At 35.5% G+C, this 16,068-nt stretch overlaps 1 protein-coding gene across 5 annotated transcripts in view; it reads left to right on the forward strand.

The window, feature by feature from the left end:
• The window catches only part of LOC119833135, a 63,623-nt gene that overhangs the window by 42,378 nt on the left and 5,177 nt on the right, over positions 1-16,068 (forward strand). For 4 of the 5 annotated variants that reach the window (XM_038357044.1, XM_038357045.1, XM_038357043.1 and 1 more), the window contains 9 exons: positions 1,261-1,373; positions 5,333-5,473; positions 10,912-11,384; positions 11,837-12,047; positions 12,816-13,452; positions 13,788-13,964; positions 14,490-14,652; positions 14,895-15,052; positions 15,550-15,766. In XM_038357044.1, the coding sequence (XP_038212972.1) occupies positions 1,261-1,373; positions 5,333-5,473; positions 10,912-11,384; positions 11,837-12,047; positions 12,816-13,452; positions 13,788-13,964; positions 14,490-14,652; positions 14,895-15,052; positions 15,550-15,766 (2,290 nt within the window). Of the gene's footprint in view, positions 1-1,260; positions 1,374-3,578; positions 3,642-5,332; positions 5,474-10,911; positions 11,385-11,836; positions 12,048-12,815; positions 13,453-13,787; positions 13,965-14,489; positions 14,653-14,894; positions 15,053-15,549; positions 15,767-16,068 lie in introns of those variants that run through there. The other variant, XM_038357047.1, reaches the window with a different exon arrangement.

The raw sequence follows: 16,068 nt of genomic DNA on the forward strand, positions 1-16,068 counted from the left end.
AAATTGCGAAATTGATGGATGTATAACGGAAATCATTTAAGAATGTGTGTAACACGTAATATATAATAATTTATACTGTTTAAAATGAATTGCAGATTTGCGTATGTATGTCGCAAGTTCCTTTCTCATACATTTCGTTAATCAAATTAATTGTAACAGTGGAAGTAGGCTTCCGTTATGGCATTAAATGAGAGCAGATATCAAAGATATTATTTTCCGTTATATTCTTTAAGTATAGTTATTAATGACGCGATTGTCTTCAAATGTTACGCTTTATTTAATGTTTGGATGTTACAAATTAAATTTATTAGTGTCTTTATTGTTGCTTACGACCAGGCAATCAACCAGCTCCTTTACCAACTATGTCATAAAAAAACCAGCACAACTATGAACAAACTTCTATTTCCATTTCTATTTATATAGTAAATTCAAACGTACTAAGTAATAAGTATGTCAAGAGATAATAACATTAGTCGTAAAATATATTAGTATCAATAATATTAATTAGTACCCAACTTATACTAAAGTTGGGTTTTCACTAATATTTTAATTCGCTACAAGACAATTTTAAAAATTTTCATTACTTACTCTAAATAGCGATTAGCTCCCGGACTAAACGTCCTCACATTTCTTTTACTCCGTTTAAAAGGAGACACAAACGAGCAAAAAAGTAATTATACTTTTTTTATATTAAAATGCATGTCCATTATGTGTCATAAAAAGGATGATTGCAAAAGCGCGAGTCTTCCTAGGAAGCCATCTTTACATAAGTATGTAACGACTCTATTGGATGGAACTAATGTCTAATATATGTGTGGAAAAACTTAATTATGATGTACGGAAGTTCTTTTAAAATAGCGATACTTTATGAGGTTCCCGATTTATTTTGCTTTTTTATGTGTTTTATTTTATGCGAAATAAATAATGAATTCCATTATCCGTTTCTGCAATATGTTATGTGATTTTATCTTAAGGGTTACCAAAAGATTATACCCTCTTTCATCTTATTCCTAACCTGCAAATTGTTTCAATCGATATTCAGATATTCAGTGTAGTCTTGCGGCTAAAAGAGTCCCGATCTGGCCCTTAAAGTAAAGTACCTGGATATGGCCCAGTGAATCAGTTATGAAATATAACAGAACATGCCCCGAAAGAAGGCAGATTTCATAAAATCCATCAAAATAAATTCTACCAAGAGTCACCCACATTTATTCCATATAATTTACCAGCAAACAGCATACAAATTCCTTATCATTTCAGGTACAATAGAATCAGTGCCGCCTTACAGAATGCCGCCCGCGCCGGAGGCTGCGCTGCCGGGGGCGCCTGCACCCTCGCTACCAGCTATACACACACACTCTGCTAAATTTCCCGTGAGTTACCTCTGTTTTCTTAGTTATAACTGATACCATTGCTGTAGGCTGTCTTAAATTATCGAAACTACCTGAGTTTTTGTTTTAGTCGTCATACAAAAGCGGTGAACTTCTTAGATTAAATTTCAAGAATTTATTTTTTCATGTGTTGACACCTGTGTGTGCCCGAACCATATTTTTATGAACTTTGTACATATGTTCTTCAAACAGATTAAAAATAAATACAACAATACTCACTGACTCCATGTATTCGTCAACTTGTCGGTTAGCAATAAGAAAACATTGGTTAATAATCATAACTCATAAGCAATGTCTGGTTGCCCGTGCGTGTCTTTAATACAGTAGCGACGAGTCCGGCTGGCTACATGCTAGGAGGTCAATGCCGTTCGTAATGACTAACCTTATAGCATTTTAAGGTCTCAATAGGTAATAGGTAGGTATGTGGAAGAAGGTGCAACAATTCTGCCATGCAAACCAAAGTATAGAACAAATTAATTCAATTAAATGAATGAATGAGACATGAAATTGAATATTCGAATCGTAATTTTGGCGGTTAAGATAAAAGCGTAACTTCGTTTTAAGAAATTTTATGTTTTTATTGAAATGGCTTCTTTTGTCTACGTATTGTAAATTCTACTCGGAATTTGAAAATAAAACCGCCATTTCACCATCATTTTGTGACGTGAGCTCCTTGTTTTAATTAAATACAATCTTAATATCTAAAAATCCAGTGTCATGATGTATGTTCCCTATGAACTCTTCACCAACTCAACCGATTTTGATGAAATTTGGCATTTTATGTGTAATTTGGTCCAACTTAAGATATAGGATAGGGTTTTTTCGAATAATTATCCCAATCTTAATATATTTTTTCAATTACTCAGCCACAGCAACGCGTGGCCGGGTATGCTAGTTTTTTATAGAAAAATTCGTTATATTATTACTTGAGTGTATTACCGTATTGCTTAAAACACAAAGGTATTTAAACAAAAGTTCCAGCTTAAAGTCTCACAACTAAATCCGAACACAATGTCCTCGCTAACAGACCGTTGCACTTATAGCTTTCAGTTCATTTGCCTTTCATCAATCATCATGTCACAACGGCCGGTACTGTTAGCCAAAACCGTCCCCATTCTCCGGTTATGAGTAACCGAATGCAATTTATTGTTTCCACTAAAATCTGCGTATAGAGTATTGTGATTACCACCTTGTCTTTCTATCATTCGATTGTTGCTGTTTAATAATTTAGCAATCTATGCGTCAAATTTCATCTTATTTATGGATATTGTGGAGTGAACGTAAATTAGCATCTTGATTGTTGTTTCGTAAGTAGAAATTTAAAACGTATGTCTCATTATTTCTTTAATAATTAATTGTATACCCGTGATCTATTGCTCCGTAGCCTCACGTTGATAGCGCTATTTCGAATTATACATTGGAATCCTTGTGTGTGTGAAGTGGACAAAATGGGATAACCCTAAGAGACGATAAAATAGATGGAAGACCTAAGAAACTGTGACAAAGCATAATTAAATTAATTTTTATCGGGAAGGTTTTATCTGTATATTCAGTATTAGTTTTATTTAACTTGAGAAATTTTGAAAGAATAGAAAAAATTTGATCACGAGGCAGGATTCGAACCTGCGTATCTTGCCTAACCGTAGCAATTTGATTACTGTGGCAGGATCACGGGTGGCCGAGAGGCTAGGCGTTGCTACGGTTAGGCAAGATACGCAGGTTCGAATCCTGCCTCGTGATCAAATTTTTTCTATTCTTTCAAAATTTCTCATTTATAAAGCATTTCAATGCTATAAAACTAAAAATTAAATTTATTTAACTTTCTTATCCTTCACTCTTCAGCAACGTAAACCCGTTAATATCCAATGTATAAGTACTTATAATGCATCCCAGTGCAACGGACTGTGTCAGCCGACCGCAATTAACTTTTCCCCATGATAGGTGACAATCCGCACCTGCGTTTGCAACGTCTTTATTGCATTCAGTTTTAAAGCAGCACTGCTTACGAACGCTTTTATTTCTTGGAGTGAAGTTAACTATATTTTCATTTTATCCCATTTTTGTTGCGAGATTATCTGTTCGAGACTCCGTATTTTAATTCCTATGCAGGATAAGATTTTAAGCTACTTGACTATTGTGCAATGGGTTAACATGTGGATGTGTGGAAAGAAATAAATATTAGTATCTTATTATCTTGTTTATATAGTTGTTGGATGAATATTCCTGGTACTATCTTCGTGGAACACACAGGTGATTCGATTTGTACCATGAATTAAATTTAAAAATGTTTAGAAAAAGTTAAATAAAAGCTCTAAATCCACAAAATCTCATATTAACCTAATTGTACTGGACAATACATTATTCCTGTATAAACTTGCTTAAATTTTCACACGCCGAGCAAATTTTCAACGACCTTCAAGAAGGGAGGCGGTTCTAAATTCGATCCAGTTTTTAAGAAACGTTTTTTTAATTCTTTATTTATATGAAAACTGGTGCCCCATCACTCGGTAAATTGGGTTTAAATTTGGTCTAATTCTGTCAATGAAAAGGCGGATATAAATAATGAAACACACAAAATTCCTATACGACTGATATTTCCATGGTTCAAGCAGAGTTCACTCAACATATATGCAGAATCATGCAGTTTCTCCAATCGTGTTAGCTTTTTGTAGGCTTCAATGTTCTGCTTGTACAGATTTCTAGTGAAAGTGTTCATTGTTCCAGCATTTATCGGTTCGGTGTGTCGTGTTGTTCAATTTAATTGTTTTAATATATTTATAATTTTAGCCGACGTGTCAAAAACGAAGAAGGTTTTCATTCGACTGATTTTTGACTTAGTTACTCGATAACTCTGTGAGTTTTCAACTGACTGGAGTGATTCTTTTTGTGTGTAATATCAGTGAAATTTTTGGTAGATTTTATTTTTGAAGTGATGTAACAATGACGGACAAAAGTGTTTTACTTGTGTGAGTTAACTTGCCTTTAATTTCTCATAGTTGCTTTCTTTTCGAATAATTAAACAATGAGCAATTGACTAAACATAATTCTGAAAATTGCCGTCTGAAATTGAGTTATCTTTTCGCCTAGTGGGTAAATAAATAAACAATTTTGATAAAAAAAATGAAATATAATATACGATAATCAAAGAGCACCCTATATGAATATCACCATATATATGTCTACACATTTTTTCTATAAATTCCTATAAAGTGTTGTTTCAGAACCGAGCTACAACAAATTTACGAGATTATCAATTTGACTCTATTGTTCAGTTTGTTACCTTAGAGCTTTCGAATGGGTGAACAGATTTTGATGTTTCTTTTTTTTGAGCTGGTGCAAAGTGTGGGCCCATTTTTTTAATTTAGTCTTATTATTGATCATTTCAAGGTGATTAAAGTTTTTATTTAATAACAACTATAAAGTTGTTTATATTACTGGAAGAAAGATGTAATAAGTTTCTATTCAAAAGAACGTGACATTCTGCGTTTTTATAAATTTCCTAAAAGTTTATTGAAGATCCTTCCAAACAACTTTAACCATGCAAGCGTGAAGTTTCGAATGTATATCTAACAATAATCCGTAACCAAATCCACGTACCTATAAATGACTCATATCTATGCTGCAGTGTATTAACTATTTCACCTTTAACAAGGAATTTCATATGTATTAAATTGTCATAATTAAAAAAAATAGCTTTGCGTTCTATATGATTTTATTGGACAAGATGAACGGACGAACATCTATCTGTTTAATCCTTAATATATTTATGTTACATTTTAAATGTTATAACAGCCATGGAGTCAATGCAGGTGAAGGCAAATCCCAATTAAAAACATCGATTCAGCCCTACAAGTGTACACATAACGCTTCTTTGTTTATATATTTAAGCAATTATTGATAGCAAAAAGAAAATTTCAACTGACATGTCGTATCTGTTACAGATAGAGCGCGAAGTGATACTGTCATCAGGCGACAAAAACTCCAAAGTGCCGATACTGCAGGAGGCCAGGAAACGCGGAAGGCTCGGAGCTGTCGCACCTGATACGCCGCCCAAAGCTTTGTCAGCTTGGACTCATGCTGAGGTGAGAGAGATAGAAATAAGATCATCATCATCAACATCATCTGCCATTATATATGTTCCCACTGAACACAGGCTCTTATGAGAGTTCAGGCTAAAATCCAGAGCAGAGCTAATTTATATATAGAATGTAAAATTGCGACAGATGAAATGAATTAAAATAGAAATAATGGAAACATTCAAACAAATTAGTGTTTGAAAATTAATTACATATTGAAAATGTAATTTAACGGACAAAAAGTTTTTAATTAAAACTTCAAGTACAGTCTTTAGGCTTAACGAATATCCCTTTTGGTAAAGGGTACTTACAGCTGATATAGGATTACTAAAGACAAATAAGAGAAAAATTATTTATAAGGTCCGCTAACAACGAATTCTAATATATTTTTAACTTTACCCTTAATAATTGAGGATATACGAAAAAATCACAACAAACTTGAACTTACAGTGATAAATCTTGTGCGTTATGTAATACACGAAAAATTTTAATATATTCCACTATATACAAAATTTACCGAGCATAACACATCTGAAGATAACATGTTTCAAATCTGTAGTTCTTATTACTATTGCTGCAAGACCTACATTGGCACGCTTGACGTTATTAAATAATACAAGAAGGCCTCGTAAGTCTGTATCCCGTTGTGTTATTCCAGTAATCCAGCTATCTATGTACCAAATTTCATTGCAATCGGTTGAGTAGCTTTTACGTGAAAGAGTAACAAACATACATATACATACACATACATCCTAACAAACTTTCGCATTATAATGTTAGTATGAGTAGGATTTTTAATTACCCAGACACATATAATAACGTAAAAATGAAGTCAAATTAATATTATGTGGATCAAAAGTTCATTTGAAATTCAGCTTGTGTTTGCAACCAAGCAATGGGAAAAACACAATTAGGAGGCCAAAGAATGAATTAAGGCGGAAGGACCTTCCAAAATATAAACGATTTTATCATTTCGCACAGAAATTTGTTCTACCTACCTACTATTATTACGAACTAGAAAGTTTGCGAGTGGGAATCGCTTTATTCATTTTTTATTTTGTCACGTAAAAACTAAAAAAATATGAGATTATAATTGAAAACTTAAATGAGATTATAATTTGGAGGGGCACATATAAGGTATCTATACTGTGTTATTAGAGAAAATATAGCTAATCTGGGGTAATGATTAAAATCTAATGATTTTCCTCAGTCCGAAAGAGAAACAAACACGCTTGCATATTCACAAACGTTATATTTAAAATACTATTAGCTATAAAATTGAATGTATGAATGAACGATTGAAAAACAATTTATTGTACAGCGCATAGAAGGTATAAAATTCGTAGTAGAAAGAATTTATACATCATTTTATCTTTCCTTCTTACATGATTCATTTCCCAAATAAATCCAAAACGATTCTAACCCTATTTTACCATGTGGTCAAACAAAGCCTTCACGATGGCTGATACACGCTGTCCGCCAGTGCCTTCCTGCGTAACGACCGTGACGACGAGTCAGGCATAACTATCCAGTTCTTTGCCCTTGCAAGATACTATTTTATAAGCGTTAATAATTTTATTGACCCATTTATAACGTGGTTGGGGCCAATTCGTTTCCACTGCCTTTGTGTCTATCAAAACGGAGGACGTTGAGATTCTGCAATAATATGTTTCGAATAATGAGTTTTGAAAGCAGGTTGAAATTTTTTATGTCGTATATCTCAGTAGGACATTGAATTGAATTCTGAATAAGATTTAAATATATTCCACAGCTAAGTGAGATTTAGGTTTTGTGAGAAAAGTGTGTGTACACCGTTTTCTTGCTATCATAAGAACCTCGAGAACGAAAATAAAACTGTTCATAATTCCGAAAATATCTTATTGTACTCATACCATTTAAAACCACATATTTCTATGTGATAACTTTCAATGATGGAACCATAACCATAATATCAAACCAAGCTGATCATACACACAATTGTTACAGCGTCATCTCGTAGATGAACTATAAAAACTATTCAAAGCTTAAATAATTAATCACATGTGCACTGACCCTGAAGTAATCGTTATTTGGCATTCAATCCTCGCGCCAGCGCCGCGGCTGACTAAACGGTTAGGTTGATCCACGCGCGGCCCATTTAGGACAATTATTACATACATTTCCTTACACGATTAGCGCTATTATGGAATGCATTGGTTTTCCGACTTTTTCTAGTCTACTTGTCCAGGCTTTGTCTACGTGATCCGGGATAAAAATATTATATATGTAGCTTAGGTCTCTTATAAGTGACCTAGGTTTTTATCGGTGGAAGAATTTACTGTAACTGACTGCTCTTCTGTTATACCTAACTGTTCCTGCTATTAGGTGAATGAGTTTGGATTTGCGTTTATGTATAGAATGGTGTTTGAAAAATTGCTAACTATCGCCCCTTTTATCCAGTGATTGGAATAACATTTATTTCTTTACCTCTTAATGTAAAAACAATTTTAATCTGTGTGTAACTCCAAATACCATGCAACAAAATCAAGATTGAATCGTATTGGGACAGTGTGTAAAATTTTGTATTTAATTATTACGAAAATTTGGCCACTAACCCATATTTATCAAAAGTCTCCCTTCAGCACCATCTCCCACAAGCACATCTAGTGAAAGTTGTTATTTGTGTCGTATCGAATCTTAAATTAATTTATAGTTTGTGCGTGATTGAAGTCGACGTGATCATTCGCTGTCTTAATTATGAGTATTGCTCTCTCACCTTCTTGCTTTCAGCTTTGATGTTACCATCATTTAGATTTTACTTTGCATCATTTGCAGTTTTATGTTTTGCTTCAATTTTCAGCTCGCCGCCATTTACCGTCGCCGTTATTAACCTTATCGTTAACAGTTGTATGTTTTGTTTTTATAATGGTTTTTCTATCAAAATCTAATGATACACTTAAGATTACATATTCTGTTGAATTAAAATGTGTTCTTCATACATAAAATAGTTTTCTAATCATATAACAAATGAAAGTTTATGACATGTGCATTGTATGACTGCTTATTCGTATTTGCAATAATAATTTGGTAGAGATATTCGAGCTAGATAGATAAGTATTTAGCAAATAGCTGGTGTATTTTGGATGCCAGCCAGTACTAAATATTTAAAGATACTAACCAAACACGATTAAAACGACGGTTTTTTCTACCCACCAGAATACAAATTAGCAAGTGAAAATTTATGTTGATGAAGAGTTAATGCTTTAAGTTCTGAATTCACTATCATAAATTAACATACGCGACCACCCAGAAGGCAAAATCGAACAAACCCAAGACATTCGTGGTTAATGACAAAAATTTATTTATTTTCAACCGACTTCAAAAACAGGAGGAGGTCATAAATTCCACTGTATTTTTTTGTGTTACCTCATAATTTTTTTACCAGATGAACAGATTTTAATGATTCTTATTTATTTCAAAGCTGGTGTCTCCCATGTGGCTCCATTGAATTTGGCCTAGTTCTAACAATTTGTAGGCTAATATAATTGTATAATAGTCTTCTAACAAATAATATTATAAATATTCTTTGATAAATTGTGATATAGTAACGAAATTAATCTTATCGAGTATTTTATTTAATTCTTGGTTAGTCTTTAACGAAATAATTAGCATTATAATTAGGTATAACGATTGGCTTTACGCCTATACGACAGACAACTAAAACCTTTTTGGCCACTAGTTGCATAAATTTAAACAACGGAATCAATTTAACGATATAAATTCATATTCACCGTAACGAAGCGTCACGTTATTGCGCTGGCGCGGTCGGGCGAGGTAGCATGCGCGCGCGCATCCGGTGACACGTTCTTAGAAGTTCCCGTAAATAATACTGATCGTATTTGTTTTTCGTCCTTTTTATCCTGTGTTTTTTTTTAATTTGGTGTTGTAGTGGTTTTAAATACTTTTTTTGTGGCAATGTGAAATATTTTTGTATTGATGATGATAAATCGGTGAATGTGATCAACAACTAATTTAAGATGGTCGAATTTGCTTTGGAAAACGTACGTATTTATTTGTGTAGCATCTAATCAGTATTTATTGCCGTATTGCAGTATTTATTTAAATATTTGTATGAAAATAAGATGCCAATAAATAAGCATGTAAATAAATAATTTACTTTGGAATTTTAATAAGATAATTAAACAAGCCACATATTAAAAGCTAAGCGCACGCATACATACATTTACCGAATATTCGTTCTCGGCCGGTCTGTTCGTACAGGGCTACACATACACATCACACGCGTACTTATTATACCCAGAAATAAAAAATGCGATTTACTGAAAATCCACTGATTGCACTAAAAAAACAAATTACTATTAAATTACAATGTTGCTTGAAGAATAATTTGACAAAACATAGGAGTGATTGTCCCATCCAAGCATGCTTTTTAATTATTAAAATAAACGGTTTACTGTCGCATAGAATGAGTAGCTTTATTTCAACACTGTCAAATTTGCATATAGAAGAATATCACACATTTCTGTTAATTTCGGGTTTTAATGCAGTTGATCACGTACTTTACCGCATTATAAAACACGAACTCCTTTTAGCTCTTATTACGGTAATTTTATTTTCAATACAAAAACTAGGTACTTGATGAAATCATGTCTTGAGCATATACATAACCTCGTCATAATAAACTTACCATTTCTGTAACTGTTAAAAACACTTAACACATCCTCAAACATTCTCCAAACAGTTACAAACAAACCCGCAGACTCAAACGAGTGTAAGGCCTTTTACTGCATGCCCCTCGCCTTTGTTCCACCATTCCCACAATAATACATTGTCTTATTAACGTATCTTTCACCTGTACTTGTATAATTATGGTACCAGAGTTTGATTCCCATGTCAAACAATAAGGGACATTAACGCCGGTTGCACAACAGATACAAGTTTCTAAGATGTACTATTTGCTTGCTTTCCGCCCGCGGTTTCGCCCTTGCGATCAAAGGAAAAGATAGCCTCAGTATTTTCCCCATGAAGTTCCCGTTGTGGGAATTCCCGGGGGTAAAAACTGTCCTACGTGCTTTCTCTTATCCTATGTCATTTCATTCAAATCGGTTCTATAGTTTAGGCGTGAATAAGAGACAAACAGATAGTTACTTTCACATTTATAATAAAGATAAACTTGGTCATTGACTGTGACCCTTATTAAATATATTTTGGACCCTAAAGAAATCTTATAGATCACGGTGTATAAAATTTTTGAAGTGTATTATTGTGTTGTTTTAATGATCAAAATTAAAACAATCTTGCTATAACTTCCAGGAAATAAATATATTTATAAACAATTAGTTCTACGTATAGTATTATGTTATCTGTTAACTTACCACTGCATAAAGAAAAACTTTTTTGTATATATGTGACACCATAATTGTTATAAAACATTTTCCTTCCAGAATCAACAAGCTGGCACATCAGGCGACTTCAGGCAATACCACGAGCAGTACGGCTACACAATACAAGCACAGAACCCACCTCGCAATCAAAACTACGACTCTCCGAAACCACCAATACCAGCTAAAAATGCCTACAAAACTGACACACCAAATAACTCTCACATGGTAACAGTCGTAGAAACTGGCAAGGACAGTACGCGAGACGCGCCGAAAAATGCCAAATCCGTCAGCAAAACATATCACACGCTAAAGGACATGATCTCAAGTAGATTTAAGGGAAAGGACAGCAACGAACCTGAGAAGGAGGAAGCGAGTTTAAACAACATTGAGGAACGGAAACGTGAACCTGAACAAACTCCGCCGAAGGAGGTTAGAAAGGAAGGGATTTACGGGCGGCCGATGCAAAGACCGGAAATGCAGTACAACCATGGGATGACAAATAATATGGCATATCCAAGCCCATCACCACACAGGTAAATATATTAACTATGAAAAATATTTTAGGTCTAATCAATGTCTTATAAAGAAATAAAAAAAATATGAAAACTGCATTAATATTCCTTACTCGCTAAATCATTTACAGAGAAACTAATGCTAAATGATTAATTATTTTGCTTCTCATAACGTTAAATCAAACAACTACTATAAAATGCACCCATTACGATTCTTCCCCTAATTTTCAAAACATGCATTTCTCTGAATCCATATCAGGGACACAGATGCTTTTTATCAACCCATAAATCCTAGAAACATCAGGTGAATGCAAGTCTCAAGCACACGATACAATTCACGGCCGTAAAAGTGTGTTAAATAACACGTATTGTAACGGTTCAATACCGTCGACAGAGTTAACCTAAATTTAGATATAATTGCACTTAATATTTCAATGACAGAACCGCTGACAATGTTAATCTCACATCCACAGACAGTTAATGCAGCAACAGATGGTACAGCAGCAGCTAATGAACCAAGCGAGGTCGCAAGAGATGTTAGCGCATAGGCCCCAAGCTTTAGGAGCTGATGCCCTATACCAACAGTACGGTCCTCCTGGTAGAAGAAGCGCGATGTATCAGCGCGACCTTGACGTTAGATCTATGGCAAACTTTACCTCTCTTAAAACTGGCCCTCAAGCGCAGGTGAGTTTTTAATTGCTTTTTCATTTTACTTAACGAAATGTATAGATGTTGCATATCTAGATTTTAAATTGTATTATGCTATCTATAACTGATCTCTTCCTCGAATATATCATTAAGTTAATTGCATTTTATGTCACAAATGATACATTTATCTCTGTTAAATGCACGAAATAGCTAACAAACGACCTCAAAAAAACAACAACCCAGTGGCGCCTTTCTACAACCAGTTGTTCATAGATTCCCAAGAATGTAATTTTCCCACGAATTGTACAATTAAAATAATGAGTGCTTGTTTCTGAAACCGTGTTGTGGAATAAAATTGTATCGCTTTGTCCGCTACATAATGGATTTATTGAATCATTGTTCTAGCGTCAATCGAAAATCCTTAATGATTATGTAATCCCAATCAATTCAATTTTTACTAACGTAGAAAATAGTTACATATGGTCAGATTACGGTTTTCTAGAAAGTTTTGAGTTTTTATATAATTAAATCAATCGCTCGCAAGAAAGATGGTCTGCGTTCAGTATTAAGTATTATACGCGTATGTCGTGACAACTAACTGTAGCATACTCCACTATTGCCCATAAAATAAACGCTCTTCGAATCCAATTACATTGTATGGCACATAAAGTCTCTATAAAGACTTTTACATAAATGTAACAGGTAATAAAACTTCACTGACGACTCTATTCTCAACGCAAACGCATCTAATAACCATTAAATATTTACTGCGTATAGGGAATTCACATATAATATTTTTTGCAGTTTGACAACTCACATTCGAGACCCGATTTGAGAAGCCCGCAACAGTTAGAACGGGAGATTATTCAACAGCGAAGGTTTATAGAAGGAAGACGTGCCGCATCTCATCCACACTTACTCGATGAACCTCAGAGGCCAGAAGTGAAACCGCAAGTGTACGATCGGTCTAGAAGGAACTCGCACGGCAATCTTCTGGACGGGATGCCCAATGAGAACGGCCCACCTAGAAGTAACGATGAAAGAGAATCGGATGATGGGGGGTTTAGAATGAGATTAGCTGCCCAGGGGAGATCCAGTTTCGAGCGCATAAGAACAAGCGGGAGATCTGTAGACTCGAGAACCCCAGAAGAATACAGAAGAACTCCAGAGAGCCATAGAGAACGGAGAACACCAGACAGCCATAGAGAACGAAGAACGCCAGATTCTGTTAATCAACGACAAATTGAAGAAACACCAAATGCTGGGGAAGCGGAGAGAAATGATGAAAACACGAGTCAGAAGTCAGCTGACAGTGTATATAATTCTAGCAAAACCGAGGCTTATAACCCACAACCGTCGTCATCAAGACAGACGCCAAACAGGATAGAGGATTTGAAAGCGAGCGGGAAGAAAGGCGCTGGTGGATCTGCCGCGAGCTCAGGTTTGTCAGACGATATTTCCAGCTACATACTACATCAAATTATTCCTTACGTTTATATAAATGTTACATTAATATTTTGGCATAATATACACGCCGTTTTTTATTTCTTTCTTGTATTAGTTTAATTATAATTCTCTACAGTAAAACATAAAAACTTTAAAACTTTTCTTTGTTAATCATAGATTTACTTCTATCATAGATTTCTAACCAACAATAGATCTAAATCCCAATATCATAAAGCTCATATTAGTAAATATCTGCAGTCTACACTGATACTGTGAATAGCTTCAATATTGGATATCTTTGTTTGTTTGTAACCCAAATACTTTTTACAGACTACGACAAAAACGGTGGGCAATCATCGAACGTGGACTCCGGCAGAGGCAGTGTGGCCTATTCCAGCGGGCGGCGCGCGGATGCCAGCCTCCACGACACGTCAGCTGATTCCGACGGCGCCACTCGAGAGAGAGCACAGCCTCAACCTGGTACTAGCCAGCAGAACCCACCAGCTTGTGAGAATTTCTTTACTTACCTTATGCCACTGATGTCTGTTTTAAATACTAATTTGATTAAATTTTGTTTGTTCGTTTTTTGTTTCTATGTTGAATTTAAAATTTGTCCTTCCAAAAAGGTTCGATAAACTTGTTTCTCGTCTTTTGTGAATTAATAAGTATTAGTGATTTAATTATTGGAATTGGAATCAGACTACAGGAAACCCTACCTAACTTTAAAATTGTTGAAAAAAATTAAAAAAAGTTTGATTTAGAAAAAACTTCTGGAAGGAAGAAAGAGGAAAGTTTTTTTTAATTGAATTCGGTCGCCGTTTGTACACTCATCATTATTTTATATTTTAATTTTAATTTTACAATTTGTACTTGTACAATTTACTCATAATAGTTAAATTAAAATTTAATAAAATGTAGGGTTTCCTTATTTGTCACAAACATGGTCACAAGGTATTGATTGATATTAATACCTACCTATAATAAAGAATAAGGTCAATTATAAGGATTTAAACGAACTATCCTTTATTCTAGCTGGAGAAAATGAATGGGCCGATCTGGTAGAATGTGAGCTCAGACAAATACTAGAACCTAAGTTATCCAACATGCGGCTGGACAGCTCTGACAGTTCCGATAGTTCCATCACGCCCCCCCTGCCCCCACTATCACCCTCCTCTGATCTACATAAACGGAATAGGTAAGTTTAGTTAATGAAATGAAATTCAAGATTTATTTTGTCTGTTGGACGTTGGAATGTAGTTAGCGGGAAAATTAAAAAGAAAGGAGCGACATAGCGAGTAGAAAGTAAATATATGACTTGAAATGAAATGAAAATACTTTATTTGTCCAATAATTTGTTACATAATAATTCATTAGTACATAAAATCAGTGCTTACACTACTGAGAGTTTTCTTTTAATTAATATGGTTATAATTCCAGTTTGCCCGGCCGTTCCTCCGAGTATCCCGAAGAGAGGCGGCGCGGGCGCGAGTCGCCGCGCTGGCACACACACGCGCACACGCACTCGCATGCGCACGCGCACGCACACTCGCACAAGAAGCACTCGGCCAAGCGGGACCAGCATTACAAGAAACATTGTGAGTTGACACCTTTATGAAGCTATTAAAAAACACTCATTTTGCATTATTTTTTGTTCAACGTAATTTGGATTGAATTGGACAGTAGAAGCTTAAATACTTATGTAAAAAACTGCTTTTCAATAATTTTCCCCGGCTTGAAATTGTGTGAAATTATAGTTATGTGTAATACTTTAATTTCATAGATCTTATAGTTTCGAAGGTAGATAGTTAAGAAGAATGGAATTTGCAAGTGTTATCGTGGCTCTCGCTTATAATATATCAAATCGTTAGCAAACTTTATCGCAATAGAATCCTGACGAGAGTTACATAATATTGATACGGAAGCATTTATCCATTTCGTGACTTCATGTCACGTGACTTTTATGTCTGATGATATCTAGGGAACTGGGGAAAATTCCCGAGGGATTGAATTTCTTCAATTGGACGGGAATTTTCTTCGACCCCATGGGCGAAGACGTATCAGCTAGTCGCTTAAGAGCCATAATGGTTTCCAGTATTCGGGCTGGACACAACCGACATGACGTCGACGACGACGCGCAGCCTCGACCTGTCCTCGCTGCTGGACGGGCGCACCGACAGCGACGCGTCCAGCGGCGACGCGCGCGCCATCCGCCGCCAGCTGCGCGGCCTCGAGAGCATGTACGCGGAGGTGCTGCAGCTGCTGGGCGTGCGCAAGCCGGCCAGCCTGAAGCATCCCGCTTGGGAGGCGAGGTGAGCCACTAGAGACCCGCCGCCAGCTGCGCGGCCTCGAGAGCATGTACGCGGAGTTGTATCATCGTGATACAATGAGAAGCCTGCTTCGTCATACAGTAAGAACAACAAAACAAACAGAGAAGGGAGACGAGATGTGAATATAATTAAAACAGTGCCTCCTTGGCATGCAAATTCAATTATTGATTTAATAATAATAATAATAATAAGCCCGCAGGGCACCCTGTGGCGAGGTGACGGGGAGTAGCGCCCCCGCGGTCCTTAGTTCTCCCGGGGGAGTTCCCTGTCCTCACCTCCGGACT

Source organism: Zerene cesonia, chromosome 16 (genome assembly GCF_012273895.1).
Source record: "Zerene cesonia ecotype Mississippi chromosome 16, Zerene_cesonia_1.1, whole genome shotgun sequence".
NCBI classification, from domain to species: domain Eukaryota; kingdom Metazoa; phylum Arthropoda; class Insecta; order Lepidoptera; family Pieridae; genus Zerene; species Zerene cesonia.